Source organism: Pangasianodon hypophthalmus, chromosome 18 (assembly GCF_027358585.1).
Source record: "Pangasianodon hypophthalmus isolate fPanHyp1 chromosome 18, fPanHyp1.pri, whole genome shotgun sequence".
In the NCBI taxonomy this organism is placed as follows: domain Eukaryota; kingdom Metazoa; phylum Chordata; class Actinopteri; order Siluriformes; family Pangasiidae; genus Pangasianodon; species Pangasianodon hypophthalmus.
This window is the reverse complement of record NC_069727.1, coordinates 4,057,289-4,078,124: the sequence shown is the minus strand read 5'-3', so window position 1 is coordinate 4,078,124 and position 20,836 is coordinate 4,057,289. Positions and strand designations below refer to the sequence as shown.

The window sequence follows — 20,836 nt, the reverse complement described above, 5'->3', positions numbered from 1 at the left end:
TGCAACATATGCTTATGATAGGAAGTTGATATTCAACATTTATTTTAAGAAATAATTTACTCTTTGTTCGCGCACTTCCTCATTATGTCCTTAACAACGTCCATAACCATAGAAATTACAGATTAATTTGATTCCACAAACACAGGATCAAAATCAAATAATTATGTGCAAATGGGTCTTACTTTATATTGTGTATTGTGTAATAAACTAGAAAACGCAGCTATAATGTGTGAACTTTTAGCCGTGCATATCACCTTCCATTCTGGCATGTCTAAGCACACAGCTTGACATCTGGAATATGATATTTTATATAATTCCTCTGTAAAATTTGTGTTGTAACTTGCTGACTACATGGAACTGTACATTTTCTTAAAGTGTAATTAATATATAAAGTTACACTGAGAAATAAGTGCACAGTTACAACCAGGAAGAAAAGCCTTTCTGAAAAAGCATCAGTTCATATACAGTTCATCACCCTCCTCCTTCTGCATGCTATGTAAAGACTGTCAGGCCGCAGAAACAGTGGCAATCAGGGTGAATGATATTGTTAAAAACAAAGACTGGCAAGCAGAAACAAATCCAAATCACAATATCAAGGTCACAATCAAAAAACAGGCAAAAGGTGAGAAAATGTACAAACAGGCTACCAAAGAGCGAGGAAGCAAGCATGGGGCGTCTGTGAATTTCTAATTTCCCAGTGATGGAAATCCATTATTAACTAAATTGTTATGCCTATAAATAATGACAACTGGCATCTAATCACAATTCTACAATTCACTTGTTAAAAACTCCCTGGTTCCAATAAATATTGGAAAAATAATAAAAAGTTTAAATAATGGGCCTAATTATTAATAGTTTGTACAATAAATTTGTGTTAAAGGGATTTTTTTTTAGTTAAAGGAGTCCTGAATTAAATGATTTTTCTCCATTTATGGTTACTTTTAATGTTGTGGAACATCCAAAAAAAGACAAGTTAGTTCCTGTTCTCACTTATGTTATAGCAGCTATAAGTTCCCCAGCCTCTGTTTTCTCTCTCTCTCTCTCTCTCTCTCTCTTTTGAAGTTAATAAGACAAATAAAATGCAGCGTACCATGTTTTCGAAACCGTAAAGCTTTCCCATGGCAGAAAACTTACTGATTGTTACAAAGTGCTGACACTGGAGACTCCAGTGAGATGTTAAATAAACATCTCCTTACAGAAAACTTCACCATATTATTATTTTTTTTAAATCTGTTTGTGTAAAGCGTTCCTGTGAATGAGCTGTTACTATAGAAATAATAACATGTTAGAACGAGTGCATTAATATAAACATCATCAACAGTGGTTACATTATTGTGTATAATGTAACAGTTTACTGAGAGTTGTGTACTGCGAGTCCTCCGCTGGACATACGAGCAGCAGAAGATACATTCCAGCTCTCTTTACACCAGAAACGAGAAGATAGATGGAGTGTGTGTGTGTGTGTGTGTGTGTGTGTGTGTTTGGGGGGACGACAAATATTTTCTTGAAGGAGACAGGGAACGAGTCAGTGCCCTCCAGCCCCTGTTGCTTACTCCTAACATACACACCCACTGTTCATACTTTCACTCTCTTTCATTCGCTTTAGACGGCTCGACCTGTTGCTGCACATCCACACACCCCCTGAGCTTACACTCTGAAAGGTGTGTGCTTCATTCATTCACTCATTCATCCATATTGGCACTTTTTTCCAAGCAACCTTCATCCTGAGACTGGTGGAGTTTCATCGGCTGTTGTGAGAGAGTTCGGTGCAGGATTTCCAGCGGATGTTTGTGTGTATATGTCCAAGGGTGTGTGTGTGTGTGTGTGTGTGTGTGTGCGTGCTTCAGTGGGACTGTATAGCTGGATGACAGAGGTGAGTTGAGAGAACAGCTGAAATGGAAATGGATGGCAATTTGCATTTTTCATTCTTTCTTTCTTTTTTTTTTTTTTTTACTGTCACTCTGCACTTTGCATTTGTAAGCCACTGCATTTGCGTCACACTGCCATGTTTCTGCCAAGCCTTTTTCTTCATTTGGACATAGGCCAGTCGCAAAGTGCCTTAGCGTTGCAGTACTCTGTAAATTACAGCACTGAGTGCAAAAGTTTATACCCCTCCAAGGTTTCAAGAAGTTATAAATGAAATATCCTGCAAAAATACTACAATAACATTTCCAAAAATGCTTGGAATTGAACCAGAAAGGAAGACGTTTTCATCCTCTCCAGGCCTGATTAAAAGTGGAATGAGTATCAGTCAGGGTTATACAAGAAGTATGGGCAAAGATTGGTACGAAATCTGGCAGAGATATAACAGATTATGATGAATGTTACAACTGAGAGGATCCTGAAGTTGCTCAGAGATTATGAAAAAGTTTGAAGATAAATGTTTGGCATGCAATTTTTTGTTACTTGACAAAGCAAGACCATCTGCACGAGCTAAAATTGGCTATAATGTCCCTTTTCCCATTTGTTTTCTTATTTGTTTTGTTCTAAGGGTGTGCATACTCTTATATACTTCCTATTTTTAAATCCTTAGACGCAAATCATCACTCATGCTTTTTTAAACCTTTTTTTGGTTGTTAAATTGTTTTATACATTGTGATAGAGAGTGCAATAGTAGTAGTGGTGACATTGCATCTCTATTATAATGCAAATTTAATGACAGACTTTGCAATGACTAGGTTATGTATGCTAATGTGGTGAAAGCATTAAACAGTGATGTCTTTCATTTGAGAACTTTTACTCTGTTGCCAAACAATTTACACCCCCCCTATTTTTTTTTTTTTTGGAAGAGATACTCAGTGAATCTGCCAGGATTTTGACCTTAAGTGCACAAAGCAAAGACATTTCCCCACTTTAATGCTTTTGCTAAGTCACAAACATGGCTGTTAATGGAGAAAAGGTTTATTTTATGGTAATATATGTGGGTACATTGTGTATAAAGTAACAATGTGTTAATATATATATTTTTAAATGCATTTAATAATAGTAGCCTTATATCAAGATACAGTGTCTGTATGTGTGTGTGTGTGTGTTTATATATAGTACAGTATACATAGTATATAGAGTATATATAGTATATGCTAGCGTAAAGATTCAGGCTCCTGCACATTTAAGTCTGTGTCTGAGTGTGACAACCAATTTCACACCTACAGGGATAATCCTTTATAAAGTAGAGAAATGCTGTTATGTAGAACCAGCTGACATTTAGAGACATGGGGAAGATCTGAGAAACCCTGTAGCCACTGAGCCACAGCACACCGTAGGTCAAACTGCACTTCACAGCATTGGACAGACATTATAAAGCTGTTTTTATCCTTTAAGCACAGATCACAGCCACGCCTGTGGAGTAACATTGCCACTTTAGGATCAGATCCTCAAAATACCAAAGAAAGAGGCATGTTCAAGCCCAAATAATTGAGGCTGATACGTATACCCCATACTGTATCTTCTGCTTTAGGTATCTGTGTGTGTGGAGTGAGTTGTTAATCCTGGAATGGAGCCAGTTGGATGAGAACATGTGGCCTTACATGCAGGAACAGGACTGACTTTCACTGGTATGTGAACACGGAGCCTCAGTTTTCTCTTGCTAAAATGCCATGGCAACTTCGGATAGCATCAACGCTCTATAAGTCAATGAATGGGAGACGGGAAGTCTGAGATTATCCCAGATCTTTTCTGACATTTTTTTTTGTCCTTTATCTTGTCTTTTTTTCTTGTCCATTTTCTTGTCTTTTTTGACTTCATCTTGTCTTTTTTGCCTTTTTTAGTCCCTTTTCTTGATTTTTTCCTTGGCTTTTATTTTGTCTATTTTCTTTGTATTTTTTTACTTGACTTTTGTCTTGTCTTTGTTTTTGTTTTTTTTTTGTCTTGTTGCTTCTTTTTTCTTGTCTTTCTTCTTATCTATTTTCTTGTTTTTTATCTTCATTTTGACTTTTGTAATGCCTTTTCTCTTTGTTATTCCCATGCAGTATTCTGAGCCCTCACCCACAGCAATAAGTATCACACACTGAATGAAATTACACTGTGTAAAATTCACAGGTTATATTGTGACTCTTATTTAAAAACAGCACTTTGCATATACATATGACCCTGATACCGATCACTCTTTTTTTTCTCTCCCACTCTCTCTTTCTTTTTGTTTCTTCTCACTTCTTTTCCCACACTTTCTCTCTCTCTGTCAGATAAAGGAGGAAAAGTCACGGCTGAAGAAAGCAAAGCTGAGCATCATCGCAGAAGATCAGGTCTGCTGGAGGAGAGATAAGATAGTGAAGAGACGCAAGAGGAGCAACCGATAGAGGAGAAAAGAGAGAGAGATGATGGATCATTCGTATTTGTGGATCTTGCTCTTGTCTCTTTCTCTTTCCTATCAGAGTGTGTCTGCACAAGCTGAAGGTACGAGGCTGATTCCTAGCTCATGTGCTTCTCTGTGTTTACTCAAAGCACTGCATTTATTTAACAGATAAGGACTAGAGGACGACACACACTTTCAAAGAGCCATTTTTATATCACGAGCGTTGAATTAACTTGCCAAAGTAAACCAGGCTTGTCTGTGTGTTTGAGATCAGACAATAAATCAGACAATGTAATTGTATATGAAGTCTTTCTGTAATAAAAAAGAATGCATATGCATAGTGGGCCACCTGAACTCGACAGATAGATAGCATTGGAGTGAAGTCTGACTTTTACACTGTTTTACGAAGACATCTGCATGTCTTCTGCACTTTTACAGGTCTGATACGTCTAACTGAATTCCTCTTCTGCTGTAAATCATCTTCACTCATGCTTCCTGCTTCGTCCTGTCTCTCTGACGAAGCAGAATATGTAGGAGAAAGTTCAGATCATGTCTATAAAGCACCTGTGAACACTTTGAAGTTTCTACCTCATAGTACATCGTGAGTGTGTGTGTGTGTGTGTGTGTGAGTGTGCATATGTAGTTAGTGTATGTGTAGTCTTCATTACAGAAGGTATGAGGTGAGATTACTAACTCTTACTCATGCCCTAAAGCACAGTCATTATACACACCTACTCTATATGAAGCATGTGGAAAGGTTACCATGACAGACAGATATGTGAAAAGAATGTGCCAGGGCGCCCGAATGGTGCAAAGCGTTCTTTCTGTCATCTGGAGAGATTCCCGGTGATGCCACAGCTATCTGGTTCAAGAGAGCAACATTGGCCATGTTCTTTGGATGGAAGGAATGGCCTCACTCTCTCACATATCAATCAAAGCGACACTCACTGATTGTAGATGTCTGTGTATGCGGAAGAGGGCGGATAGCGCTTTCCACCGAGTGTTCAGCCAACCTGTGATGTAGCATGAGAAACATTTGTAAAACATGCGGTTGGCTGGCTTCACGTGTCTCGGGGAAGTATGTGCTAGTATTCACCCTGTTCAGTTTGCTAGCTGTTGTGTAATTGGTCAGAGGTGGGAATGGTCTCTTTCCAAACAGTTTCTAGATTTTTGCTGCTTTAAGTGGCCTGCTTAGCGTAACTTCACTTCTGCTACAAGAACAACAACAACGATGTAGTGAAAGAAAGCTAAATACAATCAAACACTGTTTATTAGAAGTTTTTATATTTAAAACTATAGCGCAATCAAAGAAACATAGTTTAAAGAGCAAATATCCTGCAACTGCAGTGAGTAGAAAGGTTTCACTATCGGAGCAAAGCTCTCAGAGTTGAACCGCAGGATTGTGCGGCTTTTCATTCCTCCTCATCGATTGTTAGCATCTAGCTCTGACTACCACCTCACTATCGACTACATTTACCACTGAACAAACAAAAACACTCATCATTCTCACTATGTGTTAGCTTGCTGCTAATTAAATACAGCTAGCAAAACGATGCAGTCAGTGATAAAAGTTTTACTAACCCTTTCCCCCATCCACAATTTCATCATTCTGTAAAGCAATTAATAGAAATGAACATTCAGACCTATTTCTGCTGCAAGCTATTATATAAAAGATTTTTAATGGCTAGGTTTTTAAATTAGTTGTAAATTATAGTGGTTCCCAGAGTAAGTTATGCCTATGTCTATGATTAGTAGGGTAAAAAGATTTTACCTCACTCTGAGATTTGTGAAGGCATCTTCCATGAAAAAATGTATATCCTACATACGTTTAGACTCTGTGGTGTTGAGAAAGACAGACGATGTGAACAGTATTTTCACTGTGAGTGAAAGTGATAATAATGCTGGTGTTTCTGCGGTAAATATCGGCTTGACAGCTTACGGCTCGGGTCTACATACTTTTTGTGAAAAGAACTCATTGGCAAATGACCAAATTTGGAGAAAAGGCAAGAATGTGATCTATGATGACCTGATTTCTCTAGACAGGTTATGTTTCTATAGTAACAATTTACACAGGGACTTCTACGGCAAAAGCGCCACATAAACATGTATTTAACATTTTTGGAAGGAGTCTGCAGTGTCAGCAACCTTGTACCTTTCAACTTTTCAACTTTTGCTAGCTGCCTTTGATAGAAAAGCAAACAACTAAATTGGAAGGGGAAAAAAGAGCGTGCTATATCTGAGAACTCAATTTCTATAAGCAGCTTTCAGTTTCAGTCCTGGACAATTGTGCATTTGAAAAAAATGCAATGGTTCTCTGCACTGTTATATCAAACCATAACATTAGATGCATGCAACTACACTTCATACACCGTGTACCGAACTACTGCTGATAGGCTGAATGATTTTAATCGAATTTAATCTTTCTCGAAGGCACCATGTAAGTTAATTAAATGTCAGTAATCCCCACACAGTCCTACATGCCAAGCTATACATGTCACAGTGACTTCTCCTCAACACTGGCAGCTCATATACCACAACTCTGAGCTGTGTTTTGTGGGATGAAGATCCTGCCTTCATCCAATCATGCCTATCACCTCTGTATTATACTGCCGTCACCCTCAGAGCCAATCCCTCGGGAAATACAAAGTCGATAGAAGTTCCTTTCGCGCTGCATTAGGATTTCTTAAATTTGGATTATTTATATTTCGGGTTGAGTTGATGGATGCAGGTAGAAAGGAAGGACATAAGGATACATAGGTGGATTTATCGGTTTACAAAAAAAAAGAAGAAAGATTCTGGATTCATATCCTCATGGTGCATCTGCTTTTCACCTGCATGCTCAGACAGTCAGAGACAGATAACATCTGTCTGCTTGAACTGATTTTCCACATCGCCTGTTCTTAACTCGGCCTCTGGCTGGACCTGTCTGAATCTATAACGCGGCCTGCAGCATTATCCGCCTGACACCAGATCCTCATACTTGGTACGCATACATTAGTCACACACTTCTGTAACTGCTGCAAACATACATCTAAAAGTATAGATATTACATCAGCAGTTAACCCAGACTGAGACATAATGTATTTTTGAGATTGCTCGCTTAATCTAAATGCTAAAGTTGAGAATAGATGTGCCGCGGTGCCTTCTCCGGAAAGATAGACAATCGTGTGTCTAATGTACCGTACTTTTCCAAGGAAATGGAGATGAGGATTTGTGCTATGGGAGAAGTAGCGAGTGTAGCAGCACTGTAAATATGTAACTCTTCTTCTGGGGGTATGAAGCGTAAACTCTTTCCAGTCTGGCTCTCCTCTCTATAATCTTTTACTGGAATTTTTTCACTTTAGGGATTTTAGTAACTGTAGATAAAAGGTAGACAAAAATGCATAAATGATCAGTATAGTTATTGAACACTGAGCTGTCTCGAATCTGATTGGTCAGAAGGTGAGCATTATTTTTGTACAACAGCAGGACTGTACTTCTGGCTGTAACATGAACGACAAGTTAAAATTAATGCACTCGTTCTAATACATTATTGTTTCTATATTAACAGCTCATACACTTCATTCTTTTCCTTTGTAACAGTGAAAGTTTCTCAGGAAAGTCTTCAGGACAGAAGAGTTTACGCTTTCTGGTCTCTCAGTAAAATGACAAACAGAGAGAGAGAGAGCGAGAGAGAGAGAGAGAGACAGGGGAGGGACTTACTGTTTATCGCAGCTATAACGTAAGTGAGAACAGGCACTAACTTGCCTCTCGAACAATCTACAAATTTAAATCTAATTATAAATCAGTAAAATGTGTGAGGTGTCATTCATGAATATATTATACAACACTTAGTTCTGGTCCACTAATCTGATTGGTCGAGCAGCGTTTCAGGAGTGCTTGTATTTAGTATAACCACACTGGGATGTTTCACTGTGCGTATCACTCCACTCGTCTGTGTTCACCATGCAAACTTCCACTTCTTAGTTCGAAATTATTACTACTGTTGAGTTAGCGACGTCGTCAGCAGACATGGCAAATGAGACTTTTCAGAAATATGATTTTTGATTTAAAATATGAAAGCTGGTCAGATGAAGATGAAAAGGAAGAAGGAATACAAAATTAACAGGAATATTCAAATCAATCTAGCCAGCTAGCTCACATGCTATAAATCACTGTGGTATAAGTGGAATAACACACTCCAGGTCTGTCATGTGTTATTCCATACATATGTACGGATTATACCACTTCAGTACTGAATTCTCCATTCTGATTGGTCAGAAGCGTAGTGCAGCTGAAAATCACAGGTTTATATTAATGCACCTGTTCTAATACGTTGTTGTTTCTGTAGTAACACCTTACACAGAGACATGTATGGTGGACAGTCCATATAAAAAAAAGTGCGTAACTGTTGGTATGATGATATGAAGTTTTGTGTGAGGAGACGTTTATTTTTGGAAGGAGTCTCCAGTGTCAGCACTTTGTAACAGTCAGACATAAAGCAGCAACTTTAATTTTTGTGACAGGAATTTGTACTTTGCGGTTTCTTAATGCAAGCTGTCCAGGTCCTTTAGCAGTCACACATTATGTTCTATCCGCTATGTTTACAACTGGAAATAAGGTTTTAAACATAACACTGCGTGCCTTTGTTACACTAAGTGTAAATGAACATTATTCTTTTGTTTACAGTAACCTGTCATGAACAGCTTTTGTATGTCAGCTTGTTATGCCTGAACACGTATTAACATTAAGTGCAAAAGATTTTTTAAAATCATCATGCGTCGTCTTAGGGTGCTTTCTCATGTGTCTTAGGATTTTACATCATATCCTGCCACTGATCTTAGCAGGATACTACATTATGGACTGGTGATGGCCTTCAGTAAACCATTCCAGCTTAGTAGGTCCTCTGAAAGGTCTTTGCACTTGATCAGAGCAGGTTGCCTACTGTGTGTAATTTCTGTGTATCAGTCACGTCCTGTGTTCCACTCTTGGAGCCCCCGAGCATTGACATGTTGGTGTTTTTGTGTTTTGCCTGAGGTCTCTGGGGCTGTGATTATAAAACATGGTGTATATGGTAAAGCAGGTCAAATCCTCACTTAAACATCTGACTCCAGATGTTATCCTCTTTATAAACTGACACTAACCTACAAGCTGACATTAATTTCCAAGAATGACCTTGATTGTTTAAAAAAAGTTGCATATTAAAGAAGCGGTTTGTAATCTGTAAGGAGCGTTACAATTACACTAAAACAATTAACATGCTATCGCCTAACAAGCCTGCACCATATGATAAAACGATGTATGGCTTGTGTGTTTCCTCATATTTTAAGGGTAAGAGGCAGTAACTGAGCAGCTCTGAGGTGAGAAATACAGACAAAAGCTTAAACAGGAGAAACTAGGGAGGTTCACTGCATTGCATGTATTATTTTAATTAGGGGGCCAAGCACAAAGTGCTCATAACCCTCTGGTTTTTATTTGGACTTTCTTCTTCTTCTTCTTCTTCTTCTTTTCCTCCACCTCAGTCTTCTCCTTTCCACATTGTCACCTCCCAGCTCCAGGGTCCCCAGTTCAATCCTGAGCTTGGGTTACTTTCAGATATTCTCCTCGTGTCTGTGTGGGTTTCTCACAATTTCCGGTTTTCTCCCATGTCTGGAAAACATGCCAGTGAGGTGAACTGGCTATGATAAATTGCCCCTAGGTGTGTGTGTGTGTGTGTGTGTGTGTGTGTGTGCATGGTAACTTGTGATGGACTGGCATCCCACGCAGGGTTAGACCAAGTGTGTTTCCAGGATAGGGACCACATCCAAAACAGCCCTGACCAGGATAAAGTGCTTACTGAAAATGAGTGAATGAATGAATTTCAAGATTACTAAACAATATGGGTTCAAAGCATCGCAAACCTTCTCTGATGACTATACAGGATATAAGTCTTGTTTATAAATATTTTGTTGGGTGGAAATCAAAAGTGTGTGTGTGTAATTTTCCTTTCTGTCCCTATCACACCCCACAGCTTGACCAACTCTCTTTAAAATCTGAAAGCCAAAATCCTACTTAGGAGGTGCTTATTTTTCTGAGGTCATACTGCCATCTAGTGGTAATGTTGAAAACTGCCACAATTTCATTTTATATACTGTTGGAATTCAGTTATGAATAATTTGCAAACAAATACAGCCATGTATAATTAATACAGTCATTAAAAACACCATAATGTGAGTATTATGACATAAATATTCATTATAACACTAACAATAACATCTTTTGTTTTGGATTACATGCCGTCTTTTGTGTACTGAGCTGTGAATTGTTTTGTGTCTTGCACTGTGGATTTGAAGGCACTCTGTTTCATCCTTTTGTCTATTTCTGTGTAAATGGGATGACAGTAAAACTCAGTTGACTTCACAGTGTTCTCTATGAAATTTATCGACGCACGGCTGTGTTTGTTTCCTCTCAGAGTGTCGCACAGCCTTGCCTGCGGACATTGTGTTCCTGGTGGACGAGTCGTGGTCAGTGGGTCCTTCCAGCTTTAGCCAGATTAAAGAGTTCATCGCTGAAATTATTCGATCCTTCCAGAGCGGCGTGATCGGATCAGAAGGCGTCCGCTTCGGAGTCACCTTATATGCAGACATTCCAAGGTATAGTAGGTCACTCCCTCACATTCCCCCAGACGGATTAGCAGGTATAATGTATATTAACAGCAGGAAACTGTATGTGAAAGTGCATGTTTTGTCTGTATGAGGCTCTGGGTTCATTCACCAGCAACAGTTTTCAGCCTCAGTGGCCTAATGGATAAGTCACTGGCCTCCTAAGCCAGGGATTGCGGGTTCGAGCCCCGTGTTGGGGTGAGCAGAGTGGCGCAGCGGAAGCGTGCTGGGCCCATAACCCAGAGGTCGATGGATCGAAACCATCCTCTGCTAAATACAGCCTCATTTATGCCTCATACACAAACAAATGGCCAACATTAAGGCTCTGGGTTCAGAAGGTCAGAGGTTCAAGCCCCAACACTGGCAGGCTGCCCTTGAGCAAGGCCCTTAACCCTCTCTGCTGTGTTATGGCTGACCCTGTGTTCTGACTCCAGAGAAATGTACAGTATATGTGATAAATAAAGGCTTTGTGGGATTTATGCTGTTTTAGTTCCACTGGCTGTTGAAGGTTCTCTCATTCAAATGCCTCTTTTATCCTGATAAACTGTTATACCATGATATAACCCAAGATAGGAGGATTTTGATATTCCACTGAAGCAGCTGAATTATTTTTTCTTGCATTCAGAGCTCAGCCCAAAAATATTCAGAAAGTATGATGCCTCCAAGGCCTTTCTTAGTTGTTTGGTGAAAAAAAAATCCATAGTCAGCCACTTTGAAATCCTCTGGCTTTAATAAGGAATATTATGCTAAGAATTTGTAACAAGGTTTCTGAGGGACTGAAGTAAAGGAAAGCAACAGAACAGTTGCAGGATAATAGACAAGCTGTACACCACTGACTATATATACGAAGTAGGGAGTGGGGAGAAACATAATTACATAATTTGATGGAAATATTAATCGTAGGGAAATGCTTTCATTTCAGAATGTCAAGGCACTTGTTAATTATAGTGTATAAAAATTTATTATTATCATTAAAGCAAAATGTGTTCTTTTTCCTAGTTTAAAGCATCTATTGTCTCATGTAGCTACTTTTGAAAAAAAAAAACTGAAAATGCTGAAACTGACAAACGAGCACAACCTCCTATTGATTACGATTCTGCGGGTGGCTTATTATATGCATATTCCTGACTGCAAGGTGCACTGTGTGGCATATTTTATAACCAAGGAAGTGTGTTGCCATTTATTTAGGGTCAGATTTTATTTGATAGCTTCGCCCCATCATCCGAAGATCAGGAGATTCCAACGATGCCACAGTATATTGCTCCAAGAGAGCAAAAGTGGCCGTGTTCTCTGGGTGGGAGGGGTGCTATTAACAGTGTTATTTTGGATATGCTTTCCAAAATTGAAGCTATCAACAAATTCTGATTCAGACTTGTGCTCTCTAGACAAGAGGGCGAACGTTTTTCTATTGCGCAACTTTTTTTGCTATGCTCTGTGCGATCCTAGTCCTGATGCAAACCTCTAGACTCAACCAGTTGCCCTGTGGAAAAAAAAAACTGCACCTACTATGTCTATCTGTATTTTTATCTGTTATAACACATTATCTTCTAGTTCTGAATAATCAATTTGTATTTGATGGCAACCTTATATAAAGCTTAATCTCTGGCCACTCAGAGGTAATTAACCTAATCCAGGAACATACATAACAGATATTTAAACTTGGTTTACTCCCATTTTCATGATATCAGTGTTGAGAATTCTTTATGATACCACTGAATAAATTTATTGTTGCCACCCTCCATCAACTCCTAAATCCTAATTAAACCTCTGCATATATCCGGGGATTTTATACCATAAAAGGAAATATGTGTGACTGACACTAAAGTAAGTGTATGGTTGGTTAATGTTACCATTAAAGTATGGGTGTATACAGGATCAATGTTAAGGTTGAGCCAGGGATCATGTTTAGGATACAGTATTAAAGAGAAAGTGTGTTGGTGTATTTCTGTTGTCAGGATGCGTGTTGCTCTGACGGACTACTCCACCCTGGATGAGATATTAAACGCGGTGGAGGAACTGCCGTATGAAGGAGGAGGCAGTCGCATGGGTGTGGCCCTCGAGTTCCTCGTGGAGTCCGTCTTTAGCCCGTCGATTGTCCGGGAAAACACTCCAAAGGTGTGATAACAGATAAAAAACATTTTTTTTTATTTACCTGACTAACTAACATGGATGCTGTACTGTATGATCAGATGTGTGTATTCCTAAAAGACGGGATAGATGACCTGCTGGAATAAACATTTTTAACCTTAACAAAGAAGGCATCTCATATTTGGTCACTCTGTCTATGTATTCTCCAGCCAGGGAGCTGACATTTGGTTTTATATTAATATAGTAGCTGTAAAGTTAGGACACTGCTGCATCGAAACGAGGACTTCATTAGGATTTCAGACCACGTACAGCTGCTTGTCCTGCAGAGACGAGCACCTGATGTGCAAATGAGGCAGCAGGCAAAGGAGAGGTTTGCTGTAATTAACTGCAGAGATATCGGCTTTTATTTAAAATCGGCTCACACACTCACACGCGCACCGAGGCATAATGCTGTTTGGTGAATTTTGATGAACTCGACCTCTACTTCAGGTGAACTTTATATAAAAGCTGTCGCACTTTCATAATGACAAATAGTGGTTTCTGTCTGAGGCAGGTCTGACATGTTCGAGCTTGTTATGGATTTAAGTAGATCATCTATAAAATTGCACATAATGTGTTAGAGCTTTATATTAAGGTTCCCTTATATAACCTTATTTACTGCATCAGGTAAAGTTTGAAACACTTCGGGATGTGCCGTTATAGGAAACTAATCAACCACAGGGTGGTGTGATGTTTTATTCCTTTTATACTATAACAATTTGCCAACTCTAACACGTCCTACTTTTTATCTGTTTATAGTTACATTTAATGTTGTGGAACATCCAAAACAAGTTACTTCCTTACGTTATCACTTACGGTATAGCAGCTATAAAGAGTCGTTCTCTCAACTATTTCTTTTTTTTGCTCTTTTTTTCCCCTACTTTCTTTCTTGAAGTTAATAAGACTTAAACTTGAAGTTACAGCTTTACCTCTGACTGTTACAAAGCACTGACACTGGAGACTCCTTCCACAAAATGATAAATAAACATCTCCATACAGAAAACTTCACCATATCAACAATTACACACGTTTCTGTGGAGCATCCCTGTGAATTCACTATTAATATAGACATGATAACATATTAGAATGATCGCATTATTATAAACCTATAATTTATTATAGAACATTAATCACCTTCTGACCAATCAGAATTGAGAATTCAGCATTAACACGTTGTAATTAACATTAATGCATAAGTAGATATAAATGAGCATACTACATGTTGATAATCAGCTATATTCAAGTCTCAGGGTATAAATATTGGCACCCAAAGTTCACTCACATAATAATTTACATTTAATTAAGTTTAATTAAGGCGGAAATTCGTGATGGTCATCATGAATGTATTTTTAGTCATAGATGGAATAAACTTTGGTTAATGCAGGTGCTATTTGGCCTATATGGTTTATTATTTAGAATAATTAATTCTGACATTAATTCCTTTACCATTACTAATGATGTGTTAATGCTAAAGTACTTTTGTTAATACAGTAGGTAATATTAGTTAAGGGAACCTGTTACACTTTTTGAGCATCTTCTTGTTGTATTCTGCTATTTAGAGTGCACAGAAAAAAAACAGATCTCCACTGTAATATATTCCTGTCTGATTTCAGATTGCAGTGCTCATTACTAACGGCAGATCAGACGACGTGATCGATGGACCGGTTAAAGCAATAGCGGAGAGTGGCATCTCTCTTTTCGCAGTAGGTAAGCAGCATCTTCTACGCCACTCCTTCCTGTTCTGGTTAACATGGGGATTAGTCATTAGATCCATCGATATACTGTATATCAGCGAATAAGGAGGTGTTGATGCAGCTTGCGTTTGTCAGCGGCTGGCTTTGCTGCCTTGGCTCTTTAACGCTTGGCCCAATCTCGATGCCCAGAGTGTAGAAATAATTACAGCTCATTAGAGAGTGGCCAGCTAATTGCAGCGATTTCTCATCAGGCCTGTCTCCTTTTCCCGTCTGATGTTCTGACACTCAGACTCCCTAATCAGTCTGCCCCAGAGAGGCCTGAATAAATCAGCTTGGCTCTGTACATCTACACCAGAACACCACACATCCACACAGCATCGCAAACTCTGTTCAGCAGAAAGTAACTAATGCGTGCTTGAAAAATCGCTAGAAGTTGCCACGTGACGTCATAGGCTAATTTGCACATTCATGGAATCGCCATGATCAATTGCATATCAGAAGAATGAAGATTATCAGAAGTATAGAACAGAAATAGATTAGAATAGAGAATAGATAATAGTAATAATAGTAAATAGTATAATTTCTTACAGAAACAAGATCGTATAGAGAGAAGAACCATTCACTCATTATACAGTATACAGTATGTTATACTATAAGTTGTGTAGGTTATGATAAGAGTGTTGTAGTACCTACATAGTGCACGCAACACCATTGGAGAGTCAGCCGCCATAAAAGAGTAACTTGTATTAAGTGCTTTTTGGAAATATTGTCATTTTTAGGATATATTTTCAATTAGATACATTAAATTATATTACATACATTAAATTACATATATAATTCATAAGTGATACATAATCTAAAAAATAACAACAAATGTGTGTGTGTGTGTGTGTGTGTGTGTGTGTGTGTGTGTTTCTCAGGTGTGAGGGATGCTGATCCGGAGGAGCTGAGGAGGGTAGTGAGCGAGCCTCATGAGGAGCACCTGATGCTCAGCCCTGATTCATCCTATCTAGAGAACCTGCTGCCCAAAATCTCACGCCGAGTGTGTTTCACCGCCTCCGAACCTCCTCGACCTGTTAAACACACACGTCCGGGTGAGACACACAACACGAACACACTCACAAGAAGAGACACAGCCTGAACGCGGCTTCACTCGAGTAGAAATGAATCTCACGCCATCTGTTGGCCTATGTCTATCCTTCTCTCGCTGTCTCTCTCTCTCTCTCTCTCTCTTTATTACTCTAATTCTTCTTTCTCTCTCTGTGTGTGATAGTGACGGAGAAGGTGGTCGGTCCCAGGGACCTGCAGGTCAGTGAGTTGAGCTACAACTCTCTGCAGCTCTCCTGGAGTCAAGCCACTGGAGACGTGACAGGTTACAGGCTGCTGATCGCTCCCGTGTCTCCGAAGGGCCATCTGCTCCCGATAAAACCCCGACAGGTGAGAGCTACGACCCAGCAGAGCCACACACGCTCTCTCTCTCACACACACACACACACACACACACACAACATGCAACTGACACACTCTCACCCATAACAGGAGCAGCCAAAAGAACAACAACAACATAAGTAGATACAGAAGGGGCTTAACACTATTGTGCACATGCATTATTGAAGCAGGTGAGAAAAAATATCCTCTAAAACATAAAACATCCCAAATTGCTGTGAGTCCCGTGATAGTAACTCACAGCGAATAACAATCAGTGCTTCAAACTGACAGGAAATTTTAAAAACGCACATCCTAAACCAGCTCAGGAGCTTCTTAAGCCATTGCACCTGACAGAAGTACAGACAAAGACCCTTAATTTTCTAGTACGAATTAACAGGCAGGAGGAAACACTAAAGCATGTATCCTAAACTTCACTCCTGTATCTCAGATTGATTTGAAGGGAGATGTGGGAAATACCAAAGTAACAGGGTTGACTCCGAAGACCGAGTACTCTCTCACTGTCTACGCCGTTTACCCCGGACTTATCGGAGAATCCTCCACCATAATCACAGAGACGAGTAAGTATTATTATCAGCAGATCACAACGTCACAAATAAAACACTACGAAAACTGTTATAGTTGTTTATTTAGCTGGTTATTAGAGTTATATGTGTAGTCATTGTCTTGTTATTTGAATGGAAATTTAGCTGAGTAACTAACATAAAAATAAATAATGTCAACTTCACAAGTTTAATCAAAATAAAAATGTGCTTTTAATATGATGCAGAAAGTTCAAATCTAGCATAGATTATGTGGAGGAATATTTCAGGAATAAAAAGCTGTAATGGTGGCAATAAATAATTATGATGATACATATTTCTCTAAAAATGTGATCATAAGGGAGTGTGTGGATTTTTTTTTTTGCTTTTTTTAATCCAAAAGTGAACCCTGGCTGTAAACAGTTAGGGAACCTGTGGTGTAGTTTCAGTCAGATTAACTGACTAACTTTTGATCACTTTAGTTTCTATTGTATGATTAATATCTAAAAGCAGTAATATACTGTATGTCTTTCAGTGACGCACAACCAATAAATCAGCAAGGAATAAAACACTGGGGGATGTGCACTTATAGGAAAATAATCAATGGTATGATTTGTCCTGACATAAAGTGGTGTTACAATTTCCAATCAGAAGTTGATTACTTTCCTATAACAGCATGTCCTGAAGTGTTTTATTCCTCTTATACCACAACAATTTGCCAACATTTACTCTACATTGTTCTTTTTTACCCATTTATAGTTACACTTAATGTTGTGGAACATCCACAAATCAAGTTAGTTCCTGTTCTCACTTACATTATAGCAGCTATAAACGGTCGTTCAATAACCAGCGTCTCTTTTTTCTCTCTTGAATTTAATAAGACAAAAAAAGCAGCTTGTCACGTCACTGAGAAACTGTAAAGTGTAAACTCCTGTGTCTGTGGTGGAAAACTTACTGACTGTTACAAAGCGCTGACACTGGAGACTCCTTCCATAAATGTCAAATAAACATCTCTTCACAAAACATTTCACCATATCAAGAACTATAAACGTTTTTCTTTGTTAAATAACAGCACATTCTTTTAAAATCTGTTTATTATTAGCCTTGGATTATGTAGATCATCTGCCATATAGGTCTCTGTGAATGAGCTGTTACTATAGAAACGATAATGTTAATGATATGAACAAGCGCATTAATATAAATCCGTGATTTGCAGCTGTAATACTGTCAGAAATTAATCAACACCTTCTGACTAATCAGATTAGAGAATTCGACAGCGCTGTAGTATCTTATAGTTTGATTTGATGTATAGTTTTTTCTAAACGACTACTCCAGCATTCACATGCTTCACATTCTGCTTGCTTTTTGCAGTTCCTGTACCACCAGTAGCAAACTTCCGTGTGATCGAGGAGGGGCTGTTCTCTTTGCGCTTGGCCTGGACGTCTCCACTCGGCCATGTGGACACATACAAAATCTCTATCCCGAGATGTGAGCTGCAGCCATTTCCAGAATTCTTTACATTGTTCTCAGTCACTGTGTATTCGCTTTTACACTGGAAAATGACACAGATTTCAATTTCATACTAAAGAACAATCGATAACTTGCAATTATTATATGAATTAATGAAATCAGGTCTAAACATTTCTCTGTTTTATTATCCCAGCCGACAGACCCGGGTTGATCTATGAGCAGACGCTGCAGGGCGATGGCTCCTCTCATGTGATTGATAGCTTGGAGGAGGATAAGACATACACAGTTAGCATCTATGCCATATACCCGGAGGGGCCCAGTGAGCCTGTGTCTGTCATCGGGAGAACATGTATGGATTTTTTTTGTCTTGAATTTCTGAGTGTATTCGTGTTATCTGATAACCTCTTTTAACCCTTAAACTGTCATGACCCAGTCTTACATTCCTTTAATAAATACCTTCATTCAGGTCATTGCTGAATAATTTATACCTTTTATAGATCGTTAATTTAAGACTGTTTTTATGAATATATAAGATGTAAATCACCTCCAAAACCACGCCAATGTTATGCCGCAATCCAGTGTAAAGTTCCAAGTAAATTTTCCAAATCGAGTTCTGATCTGAACGCGTTCCAGTGTTTCGGCTCGGATAAAACATGGACTCCCAGAGAGCAAAGTCATATTTGTGTGTCTAGACACTGAATCTGATGAACATATAACGAAGATCTACATGAATTATTTCTGCAATGAGAAATGTCATATAAGGTCAGGTGACTTGCTCAGGTCAGGTGCAAGGTGCACATTTTCTGACACAGTGGTTTTATTGCATTCAGAAGCTTACAAACTTCCAAAGTTGTTAAAATAAATTTTCAAATAACATCACGTTTGATCTAGTATAACATGATGCAAAGGGAAATTTGTTAATGGTCGACTGTATGTGTGCCGCCATATTATTGTGGCGTCAGGTGTGTTTATGTCGGGGAACTCCGGCTAAGTGGATGTTACACAAATTCCCAACTGGGAATTCCAAGTTGAATGAACATTCCATTGTATTTCTCCCATTTCTCCCATGAGAACAATGGATTGCAGCATTATATACACTATTAGTTCTGTTACAATGGATTTAAGCGCTGCTCCTCTCAATCCAACATGGCTGACGGTGACCGATGCAGCATGTCTCTGGAATTTCTTTCTGAACATTGTACACAAAAAGGTCTAATCAAGTAAAATAATGTCAGACTGTAACAAACATTAGCTTTTTTTTTTTAAATATCACTTATAAATTCTGAGCTAAGCAACATTACTATATTTGTTTAAAATATACTGTACATGAATGTAAACTTTCTATTATTTTGGACATAAAAATTATATTTAGACCTAAAATGTTAGTAACATTACACAAGTATTTTTTTTTAGTTCTGTATTTTATTTACTTCAGTTACTTTTTAGTATAGTGATTTTTAGAAGAAAAAGTCAAAATTCATTTATTTTTCATGCTATTTTTTTATTAATAATACAATTCTAACCATTTAAACACGTGATACAAGTAAAGTAACCATACTTTTTCATAACAAGCATAATTTTTACTAGAACATAAAGATGGAGTTTTTTGCTTCTGTCTTACTGCTGAGGTTTTTCCCCCTGAAATTAAGTAATTGCAGTTGCTTATGTGATATCAGTACCATGTATGCAGAGATGTTTCTTCATTCACCACTAGATGGCACTAAAGTGGTGGATATATTTAATCACAGAACTCATACTCTGGTGTGTATAAAATAACTCCTTATCATACACTTACCCTCGTTTTAGTTCTGTAGCAAAGGGCCTGATCCTTAAGCTTTAGCTCATTTTACACCAGGCTCCATCATACCATCAGGTTAATCAAACTGGCACTGCATAAAGTGGCTATGTAAAAATGAAAATAAGCATATCGTTGTGTAGCATGGTCGTGGTTTCTAGCTAGAAACATTATAAAATACAATATTAGAGCTATATTAATCTAAACAGGACGTGGGCTATATTTCAGTCTCAGTGAGAGTTTAGAGTTCTAACTGCCACAGAGTGTAAAAGTTAAAAAAAACAAAACGCTGGATTTCCAAACTATATGTGATCATATATATTGGGATTGCGTGTTTATAATATTTACAGATATTCACATTTGCTGAACAAGAGCAAGCGAGCACAGAAATGATGTACAAGTTGTACAAAAAGTTGGTGAACATTTACTAGCCTTTATTTCTTAAATGGTGTCAGCGAGGTCATGCAGAAAAGGCTGAGAATCCCCTGGTCTATAGAATGTATTGTATGCCTTAACAAATGCTGATAATGACTCCTGCCTCTGACGTGTTGCAGTGAAGCTGGTCCCTGTTCAGCAGCTGTTGGTGGAAAACGCCACTACAGACACGGTGCAGGCTCGCTGGCTCTCGGTGAGAGGAGCATCAGGCTACAGACTCACCTGGGCATCCTCAGGTACTCACATGAAGACTATGTACAGTTCAGTTTTATTTATTTTTTTGCAAAACACTGGTGCTCACCCTCAGCTCTGCAGATAATAATAGCACTGAGCCTCTTCTTTTAATATCTAACGAATTTGAAGACACTTGTAGAGGATTCTGGATCCTCCTCCATGCACAGTATTAGATTTGTGCACTCCAGTTCTCTCTTCAACAG

At 38.5% G+C, this 20,836-nt stretch overlaps 1 protein-coding gene and 1 non-coding gene across 6 annotated transcripts in view; both read left to right on the top strand.

The window, feature by feature from the left end:
- The first annotated feature begins 1,456 nt into the window (after nt 1-1,456).
- col7a1l (collagen type VII alpha 1-like) overlaps nt 1,457-20,836 on the top strand; it is a 99,393-nt gene continuing 80,013 nt past the window's right edge. For 2 of the 5 annotated variants that reach the window (XM_026922930.3, XM_034313198.2), the window contains exons 1-12: nt 1,457-1,873; nt 3,458-3,554; nt 4,182-4,392; nt 10,722-10,902; nt 12,867-13,026; nt 14,652-14,745; nt 15,653-15,826; nt 16,006-16,169; nt 16,609-16,738; nt 18,071-18,187; nt 18,363-18,518; nt 20,519-20,635. In XM_026922930.3, coding sequence (XP_026778731.3) covers nt 4,314-4,392; nt 10,722-10,902; nt 12,867-13,026; nt 14,652-14,745; nt 15,653-15,826; nt 16,006-16,169; nt 16,609-16,738; nt 18,071-18,187; nt 18,363-18,518; nt 20,519-20,635 — 1,372 coding nt within the window. In that variant the 5' untranslated portion in view covers nt 1,457-1,873; nt 3,458-3,554; nt 4,182-4,313. The remainder of the gene's footprint in view (nt 1,874-3,457; nt 3,555-4,181; nt 4,393-10,721; nt 10,903-12,866; nt 13,027-14,651; nt 14,746-15,652; nt 15,827-16,005; nt 16,170-16,608; nt 16,739-18,070; nt 18,188-18,362; nt 18,519-20,518; nt 20,636-20,836) is intronic. The other 3 variants (XM_034313199.2, XM_026922927.3, XM_026922928.3) reach the window with 2 other exon arrangements.
- trnam-cau (transfer RNA methionine (anticodon CAU)) lies at nt 11,113-11,184 on the top strand. Its single transcript has one exon. It is a non-coding gene; the product is annotated as a tRNA-Met (tRNA).